Source organism: Tursiops truncatus, chromosome 8, assembly GCF_011762595.2.
Source record: "Tursiops truncatus isolate mTurTru1 chromosome 8, mTurTru1.mat.Y, whole genome shotgun sequence".
NCBI classification, from domain to species: Eukaryota; Metazoa; Chordata; class Mammalia; order Artiodactyla; family Delphinidae; genus Tursiops; species Tursiops truncatus.
The window spans coordinates 56,568,178-56,592,017 of record NC_047041.1 but is presented as its reverse complement, the minus strand read 5'-3'; the positions used below and the strand labels follow the sequence as shown (position 1 = coordinate 56,592,017).

Sequence of the window (23,840 nt, the reverse complement as noted above, 5' to 3'; positions counted from 1 at the left end):
TTTATTGAGGCGATCGTATGGTGTTTCTGTTCATGTGGTGGATTACACTGACTGGTTTTCAAATGTTAAACCAGCCTTGCATTCTTGAGATAAACCCCACTTGGTCATGATGTATTATCCTTTTTATATATTGCTAGATTCGATTTGTTAATGTTATGTTAAGAATTCTTTGCATCTATATTTATGGGGGCTATAATCAGTTAATTTCTTGGCTGGTAATGTCTTTGTCAGATTTCAGTATCAAAGTTATGCCCATTTCATACAATCAGTTGAGAGGAGTTTCCTCCTCCTCTGTTTTCCAAAAGAGTTTGTGTAAGGTATGTATTGTTTCTTTCATAAAAGTTTGATAAAATTCACCAGTGGACCCAGGCTTGGAGTTTACTTTGTGGGAAAATTTTTATTATGAATTTGATTTCTTTAAATAGAGCTATTCAAATATTCTTATTCTTTTGGGGTCAATTTTGAATGTGTTTTTAAAGGAATTTCATCTGAGTTGTTGAGTTTATTGGCATAAAAATGTTTATAATATATATAGCCTTATTCTTTGAGTATCTATGGAATCTGTAGGTATCACTATAGATTTCTTTATTCATTCCTAACATTGGTAATGTATACTTTTCTCATTATCAGTCTTGTAAAAGTCTTACTAATTTTATTAATCTTTTCTTGAAAAATAACTTTTATCTTTCAACATTTTCTATTTCATTGATTTCTGCTCTTTATTATTTCCTTCTACTTATTTTGGGTTTAATTTGTTATTTTTCTAGCTTAAGGTAGAAAAATAAGTTGATATTTAGTTACATAAGAAATAAGATTGAAGGTAAAAACTATGTCTTGTACTTATTTGTATCTATAACACACACTAGGCCCTTGATAAATTATTGTTGATTGAATGAATAGTGTGGTGGAGTATCCAGACAGAGGAGCTAAATAATGTCAAGATGGATCTAGGTTATTTGTCCAGTAAAATTTATCACATTGTATTTTATAGTTAGTGGTATTTATGCCCATTTTTCCTGCCAGAGCTTCTTTAGAACAACGGTATTTTCTTGATCTTTGCATCTGAGCATTTAGCAAAAAGTCTTTATGTAGGTAGTAGCTGCTTATTTAATGCTTGTTGAATGATTGAAAGGCCAGTAGGGGAAGTAAGAAGGAATTTGGAAAATTTTTCAATAACTTGGTAAGTAGCTTACAGTGGTCTTTAGAGAGCTAGAGAAAGTTTTTATTCTGGTTACCCCATGAAGTGACCTAGCTGTGGTCAGTTAGCAGAGTATCCTTATGGGTCTATAACGACTCTTACTTTCTACCCTCTGGAATTAAGATCATGAGTTATGAAGCAAGGCTGACAGTAACACATGAATACTTATATTTTTATTTTGTGTAACATGCTTAAATTATTCCCGAATGGCAACAGGAGGAAGCAAGTGGAGGTATCTGACGATGAGACAAAAGAAACTGAAAACATGAAGAAAAAGAGGAGAAGAATCAAACTTCCTGAGTCTGATAGCAGTGAAGATGAAGGTGGGCATTGCTAATTTTTAAAATTTTAATTTTTGGCTAGTGGGATTGTCTCAGTCAGTTTGGGATGCTATAACAAAAAATACCATGGACTGAGAGGCTTAAACAACAGGAATTTATTCCTCTCAGTTCTGAAGGCTAAGAAGACCAAAATCAAGGTGTCTGCTGATTCAGTTCCTGGTGAGAGCTCTCTTCCTCATTTGTAGACAGACACCTTCTTGCTGTATCCTCCGTGGCAAAGAGAGAAATCATCTTTCTTGTGTCTCTAATCTCATTCATGAGGGCCCTATCCTCGAGACTTAATTATCTCCCAAAGGTCCGCCTCCTACTTCTATCATATTGGGGATTAGGGCTTCAATATATAAATTTTGAGGGAACACAAACATTTGGTCCACAGAAGGGTCAGTTCTTATTATGATGATTTTAGGCTCAAGGAGCTAAAAATTTACTTATTATGGGTCACAGTGACAATAGTAATCCTAGCACTGAGAGACACAGTGTACCTATTTCTGTTTAAAAGCTACTTTAACCTTTTGACAAGAACCATAATCTTATGGTAATTTGTCAAAGTAGCAAACACAAAGGGAAAGAGAATAAGGATTATTATTTATTAACAAGGACGTTTTCTTTTTTAAAAAATAAAATGGAGCTCTTCCTTTGGGTACCTTCATGTGAATCTTATAAAATGGGTGATATTGTAGGCATCGGGGTATTGGTGGTGTTTTGTACCACATAAGTAAAACCATGCTAAGATGAAGAATCTGTATGGTCATTGTGGAGAGGGAATGACACTGTGAACCCTTCCAGTTTTAAGTTGTAGACACTGTTGTACAATAAGCAAACAGAATAAGGGCAAGAGTCTTGCCTGAAAAATTAAGTGCCTTTTAAAAGAATATCAATTATTCTAAGAGCCAGTTCAATTATCCTTCCCAAAATGTGTAAATGAAAGTGTACAGAAAAAGGAGGAGACCAAAGAGAACAATACCTGGGTTTGACTGATATGCCAGATTACTTTGATCCTGAAAAGCCTGGCTTGAGAACCAGTGGTGAAAAGCTTGAGCTGCTGTGATTGATTCTCCATGAATTCATGGCCTAATGAGTATAAAACATTTTTGGTAATGGCCAGGGGAACTATCGTCCAAAGGGATTCAGCATCATATAAAGGTAGACAAGAGCAAACAAACTGACACTAAAAAGAGATTAAAGAAAAATGAATGCAAAAAAAGGAACCTGCTATGCTGTTGAAGGACAAAGCTAAACTTGTTAGATTCTACTTTTACCAGAAACTAAGAAGCACTAAAAATGGTAACAGAGGCTCCCCAAAAGTGGGGGGATATTAGCTCAAGTGAATGAAAAAACAAATTATATATACAGGTGACAGTAATGCAAAAGAAATGAATATACATAAGAAATTGTACAAGAAAGTTGAATATGTCTGTGGCAGAGGTACATCTTTGACTCTTCCATGGATTTAGGGTTTCCATTGACTGTGGAATGGATAGGGATAGGGTATTGTGACCATCCCAGTGGAGCAGTTGCTATATACTCATTCCATGTCATTTATCAAAATGCTTTAACCAAGACTACAGAAAGGAAGATTCCCAAGTGTGTGATGAAACAACCATCAAGGAACATTCTGACTGGTTAAGAGTTGAAGGAAATAGAGGCAAATCTATGCAGACACACAGGAAAATAACTTAGCAAGTAACTTAGGAATGTGTGCTAATTGGAACAGTTTTCCCTAAATTCCAACCAGGAAAAGAACTTGAAGAAGATTCTAAAAAAGTCTTTGAAGCCATCATCCTAATGTACATTAAAAAAGTAAACTAGATACTCTAGTATTAGTGAAGGAGTCAGCTCTAAGTCAAGGAATTACTGTGGTTGATTGAACACTCTTTACATACTTCTGAAATATTCTCTGTAGTTCTGATCCTTAGCTCACAAAAATAATACCCTTAAGTGATTAGAAATATGAGTGGGGTTATTTAGTTTGGAAGGGAGAAGAAATGTGAAAGAGGTGGACAACCTATAATAGCAGATGATATAAAGCAGAGGCTCTCAGATTTTTTTTTCTGGCAAAGATAATTTTTGGCATCTGACTAAATTTATAAACCTTTGCCATTTTATTCCTAAATTTCTTCTTTGTCTCAAAGCCAGTGGGATTTCATTTTAAACATTCATACAGTCTCTAACCTATTATTGTTTTATTTCTGTTACACTATTAGTTCAATATGCTGTCTTCAGCTGGAAGTTAGTACATGAGCAGCGGGAGTGGAGGAAATGGCAGAGACTTTGCAGTTAGACAGACCTGGGTTTAAATCTTAACCTTTACCACTGACCATGTGACTTTAGGCAGATTACTTAACTTAATCAATTCCTGTTTTCTCGTCTCTCATATAGGGATGTTATCACAAACTGTGCCGGCCTTTTATGAACATTAAATAAGATGCTGCGTCAAAAGTGCCGGGACAGTGCTTAACATAGAGTCAGTTTTCTTATTATTCACCCCACTTTTCCTATTGAAATTCAGTAAGCGTTTAAGTGTGGTAATAAACACACTTGAAAGTACCTTCTCTCAGAAAATTCCCGTCAACTTCATATCCTTAACTCTCTACCCAAGGGACTGTTCCTTTATCTTTCTCCCTGGCAGAGTCATAAGCACCTTTAGCAGTTCTATTGTACATACTCCCTTTGTAAAGCAAGAAAAGGCCAGACCCAGAGAGAAACAACATTAAGAGTACTATCTATATTGCTAGGAAAAAGTTTTAAATGGTATGTTTCAGTCCTTGCTACCATTTTCAGTCCTTGCAAATTGCTTATAGAGAATGTTAAGCAAATGACCCACCGCCCCTTTTTTAAAGGTTAAAGGAAGCTATGAATGATTTTCAGGAATCCTAGTTACCCATCTCTTCCAGAAAACTCTCTGATAAACAGTGGTTACATTACTGGATCCCTGCAATTAGTTTTACCACAGCTCTTATGCTGCCCCAACAAAGGTTGCTTTCCTGGGGTGAGTGAGGTTTCTCATTCCTTATGCTTATGTCACTAAAAATATATTGAGGGAGAATGCTTGGCTTGGTAATAAAGACTAAGGTAGACAGACATGGATTCTAGCATATGAATGTGGGCAAGTTTTAAAAAAGTCTCTTTGAACCTCAGTTGTATCAATATAAAACAGAAATAGTAATAGTGATTTTGTAGGGTTATTATGAAAATGAATGATTAATGTTTGTAAAGTCCAGAAAATTCTAGTTGTTTTCCCTGTCCTTCCTTTCTTAAAATATTTTGTTTAAAAAAATTTTTTTAAACAAAGTAATACATGTACACAATTTCAAAAATCAGATAAAATACAAGTTTTATAATATATAGTAACCTCTCCTATCAGACTCACCTAATTGACTGATGCTTCCCTTGTCAACTTTTTCCCATCTGCCTTCCATCTTCCAGGGATTTGTTGAAATTTCTTATTCATTAAGAGCTCTTGGCTCCTCTGGTGTTCTCTTCCCCATTATGAGAGGGTTACAACATTTCTTTCCTTTATTATCGTTATAATGTTTCTCTTTGGGGGTGTGTGGAAGGGAGAAGGAGGTATATGCTGAATCTTCCTTGACCTAGAAGCCCATCATCCCAAATTTAGTTCAGAAAATGATTCTTTTCCTTTATTTAAAAGAAATTGTTACTGTATATTCAGTGCTAGGGAAATCATGGTGCCTCTGCCTGTGTGGACCTTAGAGTCTGAAGGTGAAGTGTAGATAAACAGTCCATACAGTGCAGTGAGAGGGGTCTTAGAGGGTGCCACTGGGATTGTGTTTTCCTTGGTTAAGTCAAGTTGTTACAGAACTGGAAATAGAGTAAGAACTCTTAAACTTATTACTGAGAGTACTCAAAATTCCTTTTTTTTGGCATCCTCACCACATAAACTTCACTCCCACCACTGTAACACATTGTGACACAGCTTTCTTAATAGCTATACCTTCAGAAAAACGTGTGCTTGGTTCTGTGGTTTGACTGGACTTTTGCTTCCTTGAGCTCCCATCATGTTCCAGCCTCCCAGAGCTGGTTAATAGCTGGACCACTTTCCTTTTATGTTTTTATTTCCTAGAGCTTATAAAGTTTTGGGGCCCATTTCATACTTGAAGTGTATAATTGTTTCTTTCTGGCTATTGTTCTGCTTCACCTCTTTAGGTCATTTGGCCTTGAACCCTCCACTGTCATAATTTTTAACACTGACCTAATCGGTTGGGAGAATTTCAGATCCAAGACTTGTGCTAAAAATTTGAATACAGCCAGGAGATTCAGGGAGCAGGTGAGGCTAAGCAGCTTACCCAGTTCCTTGACCAGCAATTTCTTTGTGGTAATTAAGCAATAGGTCAGCTGAGGATTTTCACTTCCTCTCTTATGGGCCTTATACTATTTCTGGAACTATTCAGAAATGATGGGATCCCTGTGGTGGTACTGTCGTTTCAGGTGGTACCACTTCCATAGCAATATTTCTCTCCTTAAAATATTCTTTCCTGCTAATCTCAGTGTAGCAAAATAAGCCTCATCAGTGAGGCAAGTGAGAAGTAGTTCCCAAACACATATTAACAAGCAAGTCCTAGTTGTTAGAGCTGTAATTGTGATCATCGTGTCAGAGATGATTTCCCCACTCCCCAGTTTATGCTCTTAATATCAGCTGGAAAATTTCAGTCTAACATACATCTCAAGTGATGGCAAATAATCCTCAGACCACAGTCACAAAATCACTGTTAACTATTATTTCTGTTTTATACAACTGAAGTTCAAAGAGATTTTTTTTACAACTTGCCCACATTCATATGCTAGAATCTATGTCTGTCTGCCTTAGTCAAGCATTCTCCCTCAATATAATTTTAGTGACATAAGCATTAGGAATGTGGATGCGTCAGTGTATTTTAAATATATTTGTAATGGATTTGTAGCTCTTCAGATGAAAGGTACTCACATTTGATATAATCTGAGGATTATCTCCACTTACTTGATCTTAAGAGAAAATGTCTGGCCCTGAGTGGTAAGGTAGCATGGGATAGTTGGAATAGTAAGGCTATGGAATCAGACTGACTGGGGTCTAAAACTTCCTGCCTCAGTTGCAAGCTCTGTGCCCCTGACAAGTTAACTAACCTCTCTGAACCTCTGTTTACTCAACTCTAATGTATGAATAATAGTATTAGTCTCTTAGGTTTGTTGTGAGGATAAAGTAAAATAATGTAAGTGAAATACATGACACATGGTAGATGATCAGTGGATATATTTTTTTTTGATCAGTGGATATTTATAAAACAACTTCATACTTTGACTTATCTATAAAAGTAGAAGCTTAGCTAAGATGATCTCTAAGGTATATTCCAGCTCTAATAATTCTTGATTCTTTGATTCTCTTTGTATGAAAATTAATAAAATATGTATTTTAAAGATATTTATAGTTATATAATTGCAGAGTCCTTGGTTGTCTTGAATTACTGCTTGCAAAATACCCTTTGTTGGACATGGAAGTTTAGAGAGCCAGTGGAGAAGGCATTGTACCAGACACTGCTGTAGTTCTCTTATCTAAGCTTGTTTCCTTATTTCAGTCATACTAGACTCTCCTGGGGCTCATGAAGCTGAGTCACCATCCCCACCTCCTCCTGCTTCTCCATCTCCTGAACCAGTGCCGAAGACTGAGCCAGAGCCTCCTTCTGTCAAGGTACAACTTTACTGGGATGTGTCCTTTATCACCCAAGGATAAAACTACTCTGCTACGTTAGTTCGCTGCTGTACACTTCACAGATGTCAGTAGCCGGCTCCTGTCTCGTCCTGCTCTCCTCTAGGTAGTGCAGAATGGGCATTCCCTCTCTTCTCACCTGAAGAGGGAGTTCAGCCATAAGGTGTCATCTCAGGAATGTGGCCAAAGTCAATCCTGGGAGCTCTTTTGTTTTTCATTCCCTCCAGCTTTAGGGCAGCTGTGCCACCCAACTCCTGTTGGCATTGTGCAAAGTGAAGTCTTGCAGCAGAGTGTGTGAAAGACAGAGTAGAACAAACAACTTATGCAGATTTGTTGCTCTTCAAGAAAAGGGCTGCAAATGGGGAAATACAATTTTCAATGATCTTCATCTGGCTCTTGTCTGATTCTGTTAGTGTAGATAATGAAGGACTGAGAAGATGGGTGGTTTTTTTCCTTTATGAATATTAGTTTTCCTTAATTCATTGTGTTAAGACTCATTTAAATTTTGCACTGATTTCCTCATTAGCTGAAGAGAAAATGGGGTGGAAGACCAGTGGAGAGAAAAGGAAGTTGGTATAAGTAATACCTTTTGATACTAAATTAGACAGTTGTAATGTTGCAGTGCCAAGATTGAACTAGCAGGTATCCACGGCAAGGGTGGATGCCATGGAGACCTCTGGTCTGGTTTAGAGGCCTTCCCTGAGTGCTTCCATAGTATCTGCTGTGGCCTTCCATTAAAGCCCTTACCACAATGGATTGCAATGGTCTGTTTTCTTTGTCTCTCTCCTCCACTAAGGCCCTTGTGCTATTGGTCTTTTTAACCTTGACGCCTGCACTAACCCAACAAAAGTTTGTTGACTGAATGAACACAGTTCTTTGCTCAACATGCTACTTTTCTTCTCACAATGAAGTATCAATGAGTGTAACTTGTCTGTGGTTGGGCTGATCCCCTAAAGGGAAATTTGTAGATAACTTGTTTAACTTTTTATCGTCATAGAATATTGGAGGGTGATTGTTATAGAGTAAAAAACTTTTGTTATTTTTCTCTGTAGCTTGATTGGTCAATTTAATGTTGTATCCTCTGATCTTCCTATGATCTTTTAGGGCTCAAGTGGAGAAAACAAAAGAAAACGAAAACGTGTGCTAAAATCTAAAGCCTTTGTGGACGAGGAGGGCTGCATAGGTAAGAAAATTTTTTGACTCCAAATCCAGAGATAGAGTTATTACCATGGAGAGCACCGTAATCCCTTACAGAGCAGGGTGCCTCAGACTTTAATATGCACATGATTCATCCCCAGGTGGTGCTGGGCTGCTTTCCTGTGGCCCACACTTTGAGTAGTGGAATATAGGGAACACTACAACTAAAGTCAGAATACCTGGGTTTCTGTTTGGGTAATATGCTTGAGATCTTGCATAAAAGTCACATCATCTCTGGTGGGGAGTTTCTTGATCTGTGGAGTGGAGGGGAAATACCATTTTGCCTACATGTGGGATTCTTGTGAAGATTCATGTGAAGTAATATATTTAAAAAACACTTTCAAGATGGAAACCACAATACCAATTTTAAATCATAGACACTGAGAAACATTTGGGTTTTTTTTGAATGTTTGTTTTATACATTTGAACAGTGGAAAAGAAGCTCCTATAGAAGACTAGACTCTGAAGAGAGTGTCAAGAGTCTTCTTTGTGTTTTGTCCTATTTGTTCTATAGAGGGATCTGACTCTTCCAAATCACTTCCTTTATGTTTCCTGCTTGTAAGCCATGTTAGGTAACAGCATGTGCTTTTTATGGAGGCCTAGAGGGAAATTAGAATTCAGGCCTCAAGTCATTGCTTGATTCTTCAGCCATGTTTTAGCTTGTTCTACCACGATTGACCGACTTCTGTGGGGCTTTTAAGATTTAGCACTTGAGGCCCGATGAGATGTTCAGATCCTGGTACTGTCTTTTGTGTTTGTAAAAAGTTGTGGGTTTAGGCTCTTCAACCGCTTGTTAGTGAGATAGCCGAGAATTGTCATTTCTCCTTTCCTGTGGCACCTGCCACACACTGGCTCTCCTAGAGAAGTATTTTTTCCCTTTCTTGATTTTCCTTTTCTGGTTCAAATTTTTGTCTTAAAAAGATTGATAGACTCTGAAGAATCAACTTTCCCTAGGCAATGTGGTTGTTAAAACTAGTGAAGGGGGCTTCCCTGGTGGCGCAGTGGTTGAGAGTCCACCTGCCGATGCAGGGGACACGGGTTCGTGCCCCGGTCGGGGAAGATCCCACATGCCGCGGAGTGGCTGGGCCTGTGAGCCATGACTGCTGAGCCTGCGCTTCCGGAGCCTGTGCTCCGCAGCGAGAGAGTCCACAACAGTGAGAGGCCTGCGTACCGCAAAAAAAAAAAAACAACAAAAAAAAACTAGTGAAGACCTTTCATCAGTCTCGAGCCCTCTGCCATTCCCCACCTCCCACTCATCTGAAAAGGCCTCTGCCATTTTAATTGTAGCATGTGATTGGGAATAAAATTCCTTACACAGGAAATTTCTGTCTTTTCAGTGATAACTTTCTTGTGCCTATGAATTCTGGATTTTGGTCTTTTTTTGTTTTGTTTGTTTTTTGCTGTTAGTCTTCTAGTAATGAATTTCAAGCCTCTTGGTTTGACTGTTAATGGTAATTTACATATTTACTGTTGAATTTTTAATTCTTTTTTCTTTTAAACTTAAGAGGACAAAAGCATCAGTGCCAGTTTTTCCCTCCTGCTACCCCAAAAGAAAAGTGTCAAAAATATCTTTATGGGAGTTCATTGGGAATTTGGGGCTAATTACCTATTGCTTTGTTCAAAACATAGTACTCAAGTTTTGGCCAGGTATGAGATGTGAACTTTTTTGTACTCCTGTCTCCAGACAGGACTATTAAGAGCCTTGGATGCAACAATGAAAACTGTGCTCACATAGCACATTTTTTTTTAAGGTTTTTAGTCCAAGGTCAACCTAATGAATCTTGGCTCCTGTAACCAATAAAGGAGTTCTGCTTTCCTCTCTCTGCTCAGACTGTTCCAAATGTACCAGCACAGGGGGCTTCTCCTGTCCTGTGCTGGATGGGGGTTGGTCTGTGGGCTTAAAAAGCCGATCTTTCCCTTTCTGTGAGTTTACTACAGGGACTGGGGAGTTGGGCCCCTGAGATAAATTTGGGGTGGACTTCTGGACAGGGTGGATTTCTAAGAGCAAAACAGTTGAGTGGAAAAGAATTCTTCTACCCATGCAAACTGCGCCTGTTTTTATGGCAGCCCAGAAAAGTGGCGTGTTGTTCAGCTAAAATAAAGGTCCTGTATTTTTAAGTTGAAACCTCCTTTGTTCTGTAGTTTGAAGTAGCCACAGCTTTGAATATAGAAATGCTCCTTTTAGCTCTTAAGGTATATACAAAGTGTTCTGCTTAAGAAATTCTGTTGGTGCTGCCCTGACTGGTTTTTAACTCCCTCAAGCAGTGCATTGCACAGAATCGGCAATGAGACAACCAGTGGTTAGTCATGAAATAATGAGCTAATTGATGCTGAAGTTTAATATTACAGACATGCCACCATTTGAATACATAATATAACTTATGGAGGAGCAAGTCTTGTCTTTTCTATATCTGTAGGTGGCTCTTTAGAATTCCCTAATTTGAGATATTGAGTAAATAACAGCTCATAATTTTGTTCTAAAATCCAGTTATGTAATGCTTTGGAAGTTGCATCAGGATGGGGATGATGTTCTGGGATCATAATTGTTGAACTAACAAGTATACCATGGAAATTCCTGAAGTATCTTAGAGCAGCATTTCTTAAACTTTGTTGGGTAGATGCATTACTTGAAGATCTTGACAAAATTCAATTTCTGATTCAGTAGGCCTGGGTTAGGACTTGAGATTCTGTGTTTCTAATAAGCTCATGGGAGATTCTAATGCCTCTGGTCTGTGGAGCCTTAAGATCTTCAAGAACGCTTAGTATATATTTAAAGCTTACTAATGTTTTTTTAGCCTCTTAGTTGACAGGGGTCAGCCAAAGTGACTTCTAGGCTGTTGAAAGTAATGACAAATCCTAGGAACTCTTAGGGAGGGGACTGTTGATTATGCAACCTTAATAAGAATAGATGAATAAGGTGAAGGAGTACTCCACTGGTTATAGCCAGTTGACCTCCAGCGTGGCCCATTGCAAGAGGAAAATATAGCACTGAAGAGTGCTTGCCAAAGACTACTGGGTGTATTTGTACATTTTGTAGGGCAGTATATCACCTTTTACAGGGGAGCAAAGAATGGTGATTCTCACGGTGTGGTCCCCAGACCAGCAGCATATCAGCATCACCTGGGAACATGTTAGAAAAGCAAATTCTTGGGTCCACCCCAGACCTATTGAATCTAAAACTCTGGAAATAAAGCCCAGCCATACATGTTTAAATGAGCCTTCAAGTAATTCTGATACACATTAAAATTTGAGACTATGTAAGTGACAGACTAGGTATTAGAACACAGGTGTATTTGATTCCAAAGCCTATGCCTCTAGAACAGTTCGGCGGATATATTTTATTAGAAAAAAATGATCAATAATCGAGAGCTTAAAACTATCACTGTATGTTAGTGGGAAAAAATACCTTTCACTTTACTCATTTGAATATTATGCATATTAGGTTTCTCTATTCAGCTAAGAAAAGGTGTTTTCCTTTTTCCATCATTTGCTGAGAAAGGATTTAGATGACGTTGACTGTACAGCTGCTGCATCTCTCTAAAGTCACAGGAGGGTGGCATTGTACTGTTTCTTGCGGTTGGTGTGTGCACTGCAGTAGTATTGAAGAGACCCTCATCAGTTCTGGGACATCATTGTTGGAAGCGATTGTCTACCTGTGCCCTTTGGGGCTTCCTTATAGTGACTCCTCACTGGTATAATTTTTTTTTAAAGTTTCCAGTGGGGAGGGATCAGTGAATTTTATTGGTAGGAGAAAAGGCGCAATACACCCTTGGCTGACAGGGAGTAAAAACACTGGGAACTTTTTCTCATTTTATCGTTGTCCTTCCTTAAAACTATCAAGTTTGTCATCTGACCAAGTTTGCTTGAGATAGTCATTCTTCATGATGTAGACCATTACTAAATCCTGGGTCACTGAGAACCAAGGACTGAATAGTTGAGTAGCTAATCTCCAGTTCACAGTGGGTGACATCAGGATAGGACTAGCCAGGAGGGTCCATGGCAGTGAGTCTGGCTAGGTAGGATGGGGACTGGCTGGTAGAGCAGAGCTTAAGACCAGGAAAACCAGTGATGGAAATGGCAGGCACTGTGGGTCAGGGAGGTGAGACTGAAGGAGTCAGTCAAAGCATGGAGGTAGAAGTAGGTGTTTGAGATGCAGACAGTTCTTATGTAGAGCTCAGCAAGTTAGCTAAGCATAGACCAAGGCCCAAATGCAGGATTTGGGCAACCACATGATAAAGGCCCACTTAAAGGCATGGGGCATAGCAGTGACAGAGTAAGGGTGAATGTTGATTTTGAGCCCCAGCTAGAGGCTGTGTGAGCTCAAAATACTGCTTCCTCCCTGAGGCGGGATCTGATCTCCCAGCGGGATTGAGCTGCGATGGTCAGTGAGCACACCTCCCTTGGTCAGTGGGTCTGAGGGGATTGGAGTGAACCAGACATCTCATTCTCTCTCGAGAGCTGTGTTCTAAATGACTCAACCCACTCATATCCCATTTTTTTCTTTATTCTTCCAGTAACTGAAAAGGTCTACGAGAGTGAATCCTGCACAGATAGTGAAGAAGAGCTTAAGATGAAGACTTCCTCTGTACATAGGCCTCCCACCATGACTCTGAAAAAGGAACCCAAAGAGGAACGAAAGGGCCCAAAGAAAGGAACTGCTGCTCTGGGCAAAGCCAATAGACAAGTGTCCATTACTGGCTTCTTCCAGAGGAAGTGAACTGCCATCTCTGTTAGGTCCAGAGATGTGGAGTGGTCAAGGGACAAGACCAAGACATACAGACTCTCACTTACTGTGTAAGTTCATCCAGTACCTCACCTCATCTTTATCAAAAGACTGTTTTTCCATCCTGTGAGGTTTATACAGCTTCTGGTTTTCAACAAAAAGGAAATCACCTGGAAGCAAGAGGCAAAAGAATATTTCAAAAGCTGTTATCTTCCAACATTTTTTAAGCACAATTTTGACCTGTCCAGGAGAAGAATTCATTCCAAAAATAAATTGGAACAGGTTTCAGAATTATCACTGAAGCCGTTAGTGGCTAATCCACTGTGCCCTACCCACCCTGTGCCCTTATCCATCCATTTATGGCTCAGGAAATGATCCTCCGTGTTCTTTTGTATTTTGTGGACTTGTGTGGGTATTCTTTTATGCCTGAATTTTACTGGATGTGTTTACCACTTCCCCATCCTCCCTTCCCCACTACCAAACTTTTGTGTGAAGCATTTTCTGTAAGTCTTTTAAATCTTGGTTGGACTAAAGGCTGAAACAAAAATCTCCCGGTAATCCTCTTTTCCTCCATTATGAAGTACACTGACACCTGGCCACAGACCAGCACATTACTTGTGTTCTAGCCCTTTCACAAAAGCTCTTACTCTTGAGCCCTTTATTCGCAATTAGTGGTTAGGGAAAAGCCTCAGGCAGAGCACAAATAGAAATGTAATGATGTATTCAACCCCACCAGAAATTACTTAGAGTCAACATTGATGACATTAGAGGACTTGTCATGGTGCTGACACAGGCTGTGCTTTATACTACACTTTGTGATTTTTGTCTCCTCCTCTCTCTCCCTTTCCCACTCTCAGTACCTAGAGAGGGAAACCCATACAGTGAAATGAAGGCTAAAAAGAGAAGTCCCTTCTTACATGCAACGTACAACAGTTAAGTAAAATTTCTCCTTTTCAAGGAAACTGAATGTTAGAAACAACAATTTTCCAGGAAGGTAATGAGGAAGAGGTAAAGCACATTGTCTATTGATGCTGCTCCTCAGTATTTTTAACTTCCTCACATGATTAGAAGTACAGGCTCCCCAAGAAGAGATGGAGAGACTGAGTCATTGGTAGATCTAAACATTTTCATTTGTTACTTATGGAAAATCATTTATTCCAGTGATAACTTGGAAGCACCTCCCTTTATGGCTGGACAGTGAGCTCAGGGGATGGAGGTGGTGTGGCGGTGACCTTGCACAGTGAGCTCTGGGGAAAGGAACACAGGCTCAGCTGCTGGAGTGACTCATGACTTAACAGACGAGGGACGTCTGACTTGCTTCTTGCTCCTTCTGCCTTCGCCTGGTGTATGTCGTAAGTGATGCAGTCAGCCGTCTACTGTTTAAGGTTAGGATTGTGACTGACCTTAGATTAATAGGAGCTTCTTTAGCAACTGTCACCCAGGGCCCTCCAGCCAGGCACCCCATGGACTTGATTAAAACCAGAGGTTTGGGAGATTAGTCCCAGCATTGCATTACGTCTACAACTTGAGAAGGCTGAGGCTTTGTGCAGCAAGCTGAGTAAAGGTTGACACATTCCAAACTCCTTTCTTTTTTAAATGTAAAAGGATGGAGAGAAGGATGGAAAGGCTGGATTTAACTTTACAAAAAACTTCTGGAGAGGAATCCCTTTTAAATGGTTATTTTCGCCATTGCCTCTAGTCATTTTTCTAAATAGAAATGGAAAATTAAAGGAAAAAAAAGCAACAATCCAGCCTTTTAAAAAAAAATTATCATGCTGGGATCTCTAATTAAATCACATTTTGAATTGGAAAACTCTGGTGCTGGTGGAGTTCTGTCTTTGCAAGCATAATGCAAATGCTGTGGTCACTGTGCCCAGTATGCTGCCTACACTCTGAGCCGTCTGCAAGGCTTATTGAGTAGTAAGTGCTGGCTGTTTCCTTTTTGTAAAAAAAAAAAAAAAAAAAAAAAACTCTACCATGTTATCCACATGAGTTAAATAAATTTGAGAAGTTGTTTTAAAACAGTGCTTCAAACTGATTGTCTGATGAATCTGTTACTTGACAGGATGGCAACAGTGTATGCAGTTATTTAAACTCTGAACAGGAACAAGGCTGGTTTTCAGTTTATATTGTTAAAACTGCATACCCATAGTCTGAGATGGACAAGTTATTTGCTGTCTTCATCATTTTTTCAGTCCTGTGGGAAATCTTAGATTCAGCCAACCTCATTTTTTAGTTCCTTTAGAAGAAAATCTAGTCCTGATCTTGCACATTGTGTTAATCTGGCTTCACCACTTGCTGGCTCTGTGACCTTGGGCAGATTTCTAAACCTCAGATTCTTTATCAAAATAAAGCTCAAACAAGTTACCATGGGCCACCAAGAGTGAAGTAATGTGTATACAGAATAAATTCGGCACACGTAGGTGCTCTGCAAATGATGGCTTTCTTCTTGATGTCATAAATGATGCAGTCAGCCACCAACTTCCTGAAATGTTATCAAGGATATGACCCAGATGTTACACTCTTTCAAAATATTCATTCTGGCTGTCAGTGTGGTCAAAGAGGGAAGATAGTTACCTTATTTTATGAAAGGTTTTGGAGAGTATATTTTCTTACTGAGAGAAAGTGAGATTCGTAGATGGCTATATTTACTATTCATTAAAACATTTATTGCGTATCTCCTATATGTCACGCTTCTGTCCTGAGCACTAGAAGGTAGAATCCTAGAATTTGGCACTTGTCCTCAGGAACTAGTGGAAGGGACAAGAAAGTAAAGTGAAATCATAGCATCACATGGTGAGTGCAATGATAAATAAGCGCAGGGTCCTCAGAGAGCTCATAGGAGGGGGGGTGTTGAGGACATCTTCCTGAAGGAGAGAAAGCCAAGCAGTTTTTCTGAAGGATGAGTAGTATTTTACCAAGCAAAGAGGAATGGAAAGGATTTTCCAGGTAGAGGAATGTGACTTTTGGGGAGCAATGGACTATTAGAATTTGGGAATAGGGAGGGAAATATATTGGGAAGTGAAGTTGGGGTCCTGCTAAGGAGTTTGGATTTTATTTGAAGACTACGAGGGCCAATCAAAGAATTTTAAGAAGAGGAGTAACATTAGAAGTTGATTTTTATTTCAGCGTGACAGCTGGCATTTTCTTTGATTTTGTGTGCCATATAGGGAGTGTTTCTACCCATGCTTGCCCATCGTATCTTAGTTCTAGTAGTATTCAAATTAAAGTTCTAATGGAATTAAGGAAAAATGTTCTGGCTGAAGTAAGACTGCTTAATTCTGGCAGTCAGGGTAGGCAGTTGCAGTATTTTCCCTTGCCTCCCCCCATCAAAGCAGCTTTCTCTAGCAGAAATGATTTCAGTTTTTTAAAAGTGATATCAAAAACTGGTAGTTCTTCTCTGACACTCTCAATGATATGAGCCTCTACTCATTTCCCTGAAAAAAACGGAGGAGGACGAGTGGAACAGTTCTATTCCTTTTCTTTGTTTCTCTAAGAAGACATTAGTTATTATACAGGAGAGAGCTGAAGAGAAGGGCCATATAAGGAAACGAAATAGTTGCTCCAGGACCTGAGTAGAGTGAGTGCATAATAATGTATTTGCCAGAAACGTACTCTGTGTCAAGACTCGTTTTGGTAAACTTGTCTCCTTTCATTGGTTCCGGGATCTCAGTATGCTGTAATGCAGCTTTTTACCACCACAAAACATTCTGGGGCTGCCTTGTTTTGTTGTGAGAAGGCAGTATTGCTTTTTGAGTTATTACCCTGGCGGCTCTGTAAATTAGCCCATGCTGTCACTATGCCCTCTCTGAAGGGCACGTTGTACCCAAATGACTGCATTTAGGATGGACTCTTGCCACTCCCTGCTGCGTGATACTTCTCACCATTTGTATCTGTGTCCAGTTTTTTTGTGTTCTTAAGTGTGGGCCACCCACAGATTGCCACCCAGGCTCTTTAGCCTGAGAAACTTGGGAAGGCTTCTGATCCAAACCCACCTTAACTCTAGAATTCCCCCTCATTTCAAACCCTAAATATCATGTGGCTCCTCTGCCACCTCTCCCCGTTTTTCTCATTTGCTTTTGCCAGACTCCTTGTTTCTTGAGGCTTCACTTTGGCTTCTCCCCCTCTTTTTTTTTTTTAATATTCAAAGTTCTTCACAGCTAGTCCTTCTATAACTTCTTTTTTTTTCAGTCTTTTAAGGCTTTCTTTCTCAAGGTTCTTATGTCGTTTATTGAACTGCTCTTGAAGAATGGAAAAACCACGTTGTTTAGCATCTACTTTGGGTCATTCAAATCCAGAGGGTCAAACAGTTGTTGAATACTAGTTATGTTTAGTCCTGGATAAGATACTTGAGGGATTGCAAGAGCTCAGAGGCTATCATTATGGAGTGGAGGACAGGCACACTAAATAGCATTAGATAGCAACTGAGATGATGCTTAGATGAGTGGTAAGAGGGACTTAATTCAGAAGAGAACCTGGATAATCATAATGGGTGAAAATTTATAGTCCTGTGTAAAGAATAACAAAGAATTTAAGACAAGAAACAGGCTAAGGAAGGTTCACCATTTTAGTGGATTTTTAAAAAAATGTTTATTTGGCTGCACTGAGTCTTAGTTGCGGCACGTGGGATCTTTTGTTGCAGCATGCGAGCTCTTTTAGTTGTGGCATGTGGGCTCTTTAGTTGTGGAATGCGGGCTCCTTTAGTTGCGGGACGTGGGATCTAGTTCCCTGACCAAGGATCGAACCCAGGCCCCCTGCATTGGAGTGCAGAGTTTTCACCACTGGACCACCAGGGAAGTCCCTTTAGTGGATATTTATCTAGCTGTTTGAACATCACCATTTACACAATCATTGTATAAGTAAACCATGATAAAGTGAATCCTTAATGGGGTTATTTCTGCCCTACCTTAAAAATGAGAGTATTGACAAGATAGCAAGCAGGTACCCAGTGTTATTCCAAAAGGCAGTTTACAGGATCTACATACATTGGATCAGCATGAATTCAACTCAGTTTTGCACACACTCAACAATTTTGACATACTGGGGAAGCAGGGTGCTGTGATGGAAATAACACAAGTTGGGAGGCAGAGGGCTCTGGATTCAAACCCTGTTTAAGGCACTGAGCTTAGGTAAGACACTTATCCTCCGAGAACTTGTTTCCTCATCTTTAGAATGAGCTACACCATCTACCTTAAAGTGTTGTTTTCAGGCTTTAATGAAATGTTGCATGGGCAGTCAGTCTCTAGTATTCTGACATATATTAAGCTAACGCAAAGCAGGAAAACTCATATTTTTTTGCGCACCTACTATGTACCAGACACTGTTCCAAGAATGTTAAAGGTATTAGCTTCTTTTTTTTTTTTAATAGATTTATTTATTTATTTATTTATTGGCTGCGTTGCGTCTTCCGTGGCTGTGCGCGGACTTTCTCTAGTTGCCGAGGGCTTCCCATTGCAGTGGCTTCTCGTTGCAGAGCACAGGCTTCAGTAGTTGTGACACACAGGCTCAGTAGTTGTGGCATACGGGCTTAGTTGCTCCGCAACATGTGGGATCTTCCTGGACCAGGGCTGGAACCCGTGTTCCCTGCATTGGCAGGCGGATGCTTAACCACTGCGCCACCAGGGAAGCCCCTAGCTTCTTTTTTTAATTGATGTATAGTTGATGTACAATATTAGGTGTACAACATACTAATTCACAATTTTTAAAGGTTATATTCCACTTATAGTTATAAAATATTGGTTATATTCCCTGTGTTGTACAATATATCTTGTAGCTTATTTGTTTTATATTAGTAGTCTGTACGTCTTAATCCCCATCCCTATTTTGCCCCTCCCCCCAGATATATTAACTCTTAATCCTTACAGCAACCCTAAGAGACTGGTACTTTTATTTCCATTTTACACATGAGGAAACTGAAGCAGAGAAATAGCGAAACTTGTTCAAGGTCACAGAGTTAGCAAGTGACAGAGCCAGGATATCAATCTTGACAATTTGGCTTTAGTGCCTGCAGTCTTAACCACTGTGCTATACTGTTCTTGGCTATATATTAATTCACATTGCCACACCGCCCAATGATGATTCATGTTCGTTTTTACAAGTGAAAGTACAACTAAGTTGTTCAGATCCCAGATTGTCAGATTTGAAGGTGATCTTAATGTTTATCTAACTCAGCCACCCATCTGCTGCATGAGTCCTCTCTACAGCATCCCTGCCACATGGTCTTGAATCTGTAAACAAAGATTCAGTTATGTCCAGTATACCATACTTACTAAATTACAAAGTTAGATAAGTAGACTAATAAACATTAAGAAGAAGGTAAAGAGAGGCTAGAATAAAGTTTTATAATTAATTTTAGATCATCAGGAAACTCTTCTGAACAGAGCATAGTTCCCTAAGTAATCCATTTGGTTGCTTTTAGTTTAAATCAAGAACACTTTTTCCTTGGAAAAGATTGTCCAACTCTTGGCCTTGCCTTTGACTTAACCTTTGTAAGAAAATCAAAAAGAAATTTGGCATTTTTTGCCCTATTTAAGCCATGCAGGTAGTAAAGCGGCCTCAGGACACTTGTTAGCCACTGATTGCTCTGAATTAGGCCAAGGGAGTCTTCTCAAAACCAGGTTTTCCTAAAAGATATGTGAAAATTACATAAATATAGCATAATCATGGTATTGTGCTTTTTTATTCTCTCCTGGAATGGGATGTACAGGAAGCAGAACCATTTTCCTGAAAACCATAAAGCCTGATGGGAGTGTTTCCCTTGTCCCTCTTAGTTATATTCCAACTTTACATGGTGCTTTACTTCATCCTATTTCATCCTTGTGATAGCCCTCAAGGTTTTTCTCTCCCCTGTTTTGCAGAAAACAAGCGTAGGTCATTTAACGAGTATGCCTAACACCTCACATTAAGGGAGTGGACCAGGGCTAGAACTAAGGTCTTCAGACTTCACAACGTGTAACTTTTCCACTGTAGAGCAACTGCTAAGAAGAAGAATATGTTGGTCTACTCATGAGTTTGCCTTGAATGACTGCTTACTGATTTGCTCCACAACCATGGTGGCTGCTGTGAAAGATAAAAGAAAAGCACACGACAAGTTCTCTGCCTTCCTGGAACTGACAGTCATTGGAAAGGCAAAATGTGTGCGTGTTATGCATCTCACAGACTTTTGCCAAAAGTTTCTATGTGCCCAGCACTGTTGTGCTAGATGCTGGGAGATATAAAGATGAATTTCTTGCCCTTGAGGGGTTTACTATCTAGTGGAGGGAGAGACATAGATAAATAATTTAAATGTGCTATAATGATACTATAATATTAGTGCTTACCATGGGCCAAAATTTGTGCTCAATCCATTTTCTCTAATCCTCACACTTTTCATCTACAAATGAAGATAAAAGAGGTTCAGAGTTTAAATGATTTGGCCAGTAAGTGGCAAAGGTGAGATGCATTTATTTTTAATAATAAATTTGTAACAAAAAATTGGAGGAACTGGAATACTCAAGTGGTTGTGATTAGCAAACCTGTATAGGAAGCTGACTTCCTGTCACATGGTGTGTGAGCAAACATGGAGGTTGGAACAAAAGGAGTTAAATGAATTACACCTTTAGAATTGTCAATCCCAGATAGGGATGATCTCACCAGTGGTTCAGGTCACTGAATCTTTTGGTTACAAGCCCCCGCATCTGTCTTTACATAAGGAAAACCACACCAGTGGACTGTACATTAGGCTAGGAGACTATGTCTTTCCCTCTGGTTGGTGTTCCAGCTGGCCGGGGAGGAGGGCCAGAGTTTAAACTCCAGGCTTTCTGACTTGAAACCTATATTCTTTCCACTATACCATGTCCTTCCCTGCCTAAGGGTGAGCCCAGGGAAGGGTTGTCTGTGACTACCTCAGGGATTAAGGATTCACAGAGGATGAAGTGCTTAAACTGAGAATAGATGTTTGCCAAATGGGAAAGTGAAGGGCACCCCAGGCAAAAGGAACAGGACATACTACATAAAAGACATAGACACATGAGAAAGCACAGAGTGTTTAGGGAGCTATAAGTGGTTTAGTGATAGATGGAATAGTGGGTTATGAGACAAATAAGTAGGTAGGGGCCAGATCACAGAAGTCTTTGCTAAGTAGTTTGGACTTCACTCTACAGGCAATAGGAAGCCATTGAAGAAGTTTAACATCTCAGATTCGTACATTAGAAAAATCACCATTTGTAGCCTGAAGAGAGAATCACCAGTATGAAATAGGTCATAAAGGCCAAATTGCACCTGCATCTTGAGACAGAACAAGCTGAGGAAAAGCTTGTTCTATCTCAAGATGAACAAGTTTGAGGTTGGATTTAGTTCAGTTTTAGGCAAATGATTCTTTTGATCCCCTTGGAAACTCAGGACAGGAGAGAATTGGGAGTGACTTCAAATGTGGAATGATTAGCCTTTTGCTGGTTCATCTCATGCTTGGAAATCCTCTGGCTCTTGCCTGAGCCATGGTCCTCGTTAAACCATGGAGATGGGATTGGTTCCACGGTTCCACTAAGGATCCATGTAGGCTGTTCTCTGACGCACGAACACACACTCTGATTTAGACCTGGAACTGACTGCATCTCCCTGGAATTCTTTGGGCCAAAATGACCCATAGTCCCAGACTGGTCAACCAAACTCATCCTATGAATAATGAATAAATATGACTAAAGTCATATTTATTGTACACCTGTTCCATGCCAGGTGTTTCTGTATACTTTATCATTTATTCCTCACAATTTTGTGAAGTGTAGATATCAGCCCAATTTTGTGAATTAGGAAATGAAGAGAGGCTACCACCAGGCTAGCATACAGTAGAGCTGGGAGACTTGAGGGGCAGACTGAGCGTCCCGTTGTCATCCACTCCTGACATGAGTTCTTTTCCAGTGGGGTGGAGCGCAGTAAGCAGTCTTGCTTATCGTAACTAGGGTTCACGTCAGGCACTCACTGAACAGCCATTATACTTGGGATTGTACAATGATATGATTCTACTCTAGCAGTGAGTTCTTGCTGCAAACTCCTGAGCTCACCCCTAAAATAAGGGACCAGCTATCCTGAAGCCTCTGCATGAAGTCCCCCACCCTTACTTAGAATCGTACATAACTCACAACATGAATTACGTGGCTTCCCAACCAGTAACACGTTAGTAGCAGCAGAGCGGCTAGAGAGGGTCGCTTTTTGCTCTCAGCAAGTAGTTGTCACTTCTTGGTTTTGTAGAAAGTACTTGGATTTTAGAGACAGATTGGAGCTCAGTGCCCATTCACCACCAGTGTGACTTCTCGAAAGTCACTGAACTGCCCTGAGCCTCAGTTTGCTCATCTCTAAGATGAAGATAATATCTATGTCAAGATTAGTGTGAGGATGAGAGATCATGAAATGTCTGGTTCATTCATAGTGCTTGGTCAGGAAATGATTACTATCATTATTTTCAAAGCAGTGCTTTGGGCTTTAATCTTCCCTATGTGAGAAAAATGAGTTGTCATCCTTCATTTGTTTGTTTTTCAACTAATCTTTATTAGGGTACCTACTTTATGTTATAAACAACACTTTGGACTATCAAAACTGATGTTCTGCCAAAGTGAGGAGGGAGTGTTTCAATGGGCAGCCTTGTGATCTGCTCACCTGTCCAATCCATGACCCCCTTGATCCACCAGCACCCCTCCCTCTCAGCGGGCTGCTGTGTCATTCTGCATATGTTCTGAACTCTTGTTTCAACCACGTTTCTACTTGAAACAGTTTAGAGGAAAGTCAGTGGTCTGAGTGCACATTCGATTTCTCCAAGTACAGGCATCAGAGGGCGCCTTTATAAATGAAAAAATAAACAGATCTTCGGCAGTGAAGAGGCCTCCCTCTGCTTCGCCCAGGGATGGGGGTGGGGTGCTCAGGCAATAGTCACGCCTGCAGTTTGAGCCCATCTGTGTTTTCTGTCTGCCTCCTGAGTACTGTCCCCTTGTGGTTTGCATCATTCCCAGACACAAGCCAACTCCAACCCTCCTCAATCCACTTGGTCAATAGCTGTCTTATTTAAACACGCCCCCTCTCTCTTTGGGCGCCAGATGTGAAGTTTCAAGGCAGTAGAGGCCAGGCTGGCTAATGCTGGGACACCTGCTTTAGCAGGCAAGCCAGTCAGCTGCTGCTTCTGATGATGTTGGCCCTTTTTCACGGACTTCATGAGGGTTTCACCCCACCAAGCACACACACAGGCAGCTGAAGGAGCCTCATAAATTATGGTTTTGTTTGTTTACTTAGGGCAGGCAGCGTGGTGTAGTGGAAAGAGCCTGCACTTGGAAGCAGAAAACATGGGTTTGAGTCCTCACCGGTTTTGTCTTTAGAGCATCTCTTTCTTCATAGATATCACTACCTCATATGTTATATAAGTGTTGTTTGTTTATCTGCTTATCTCCTCCACTACAGGTAGTTAAGTGCTAGGAGGTCAGGGCCTGCTTTGGCCATCGTTCTATCTCCAGCACCTAGGACAGTGCCTGGAACATAGTAGGCTCAAGATTTTTTGAATGAATGAATGAATTCTAAAACTGCCTCTTCCACTCATTGGCCATGTGATCTGGGAAAAGTCATTTATCTTCTCTGGGCCTTCATTTTGTCAGCTGTAAAATGAAGCCATTAGATCTCTATCCCTGATGCTCTAAGATGATAATAATTCATTCATTTAAAAAA

At 40.0% G+C, this 23,840-nt stretch overlaps 1 protein-coding gene across 3 annotated transcripts in view; it reads left to right on the top strand.

The window, feature by feature from the left end:
- The window catches only part of POLD3 (DNA polymerase delta 3, accessory subunit), a 48,578-nt gene extending 32,427 nt beyond the window's left edge, over nucleotides 1–16,151 (top strand). For 2 of the 3 annotated variants that reach the window (XM_019946605.3, XM_004310553.4), the window contains exons 9-12: nucleotides 1,415–1,521; nucleotides 7,107–7,219; nucleotides 8,342–8,420; nucleotides 12,949–14,289. In XM_019946605.3, the coding sequence (XP_019802164.1) occupies nucleotides 1,415–1,521; nucleotides 7,107–7,219; nucleotides 8,342–8,420; nucleotides 12,949–13,151 (502 nt within the window). In that variant the 3' untranslated portion in view covers nucleotides 13,152–14,289. Of the gene's footprint in view, nucleotides 1–1,414; nucleotides 1,522–7,106; nucleotides 7,220–8,341; nucleotides 8,421–12,948; nucleotides 14,290–14,318 lie in introns of those variants that run through there. The other variant, XR_002178683.3, reaches the window with a different exon arrangement.
- The last annotated feature ends 7,689 nt before the right edge of the window (nucleotides 16,152–23,840 follow it).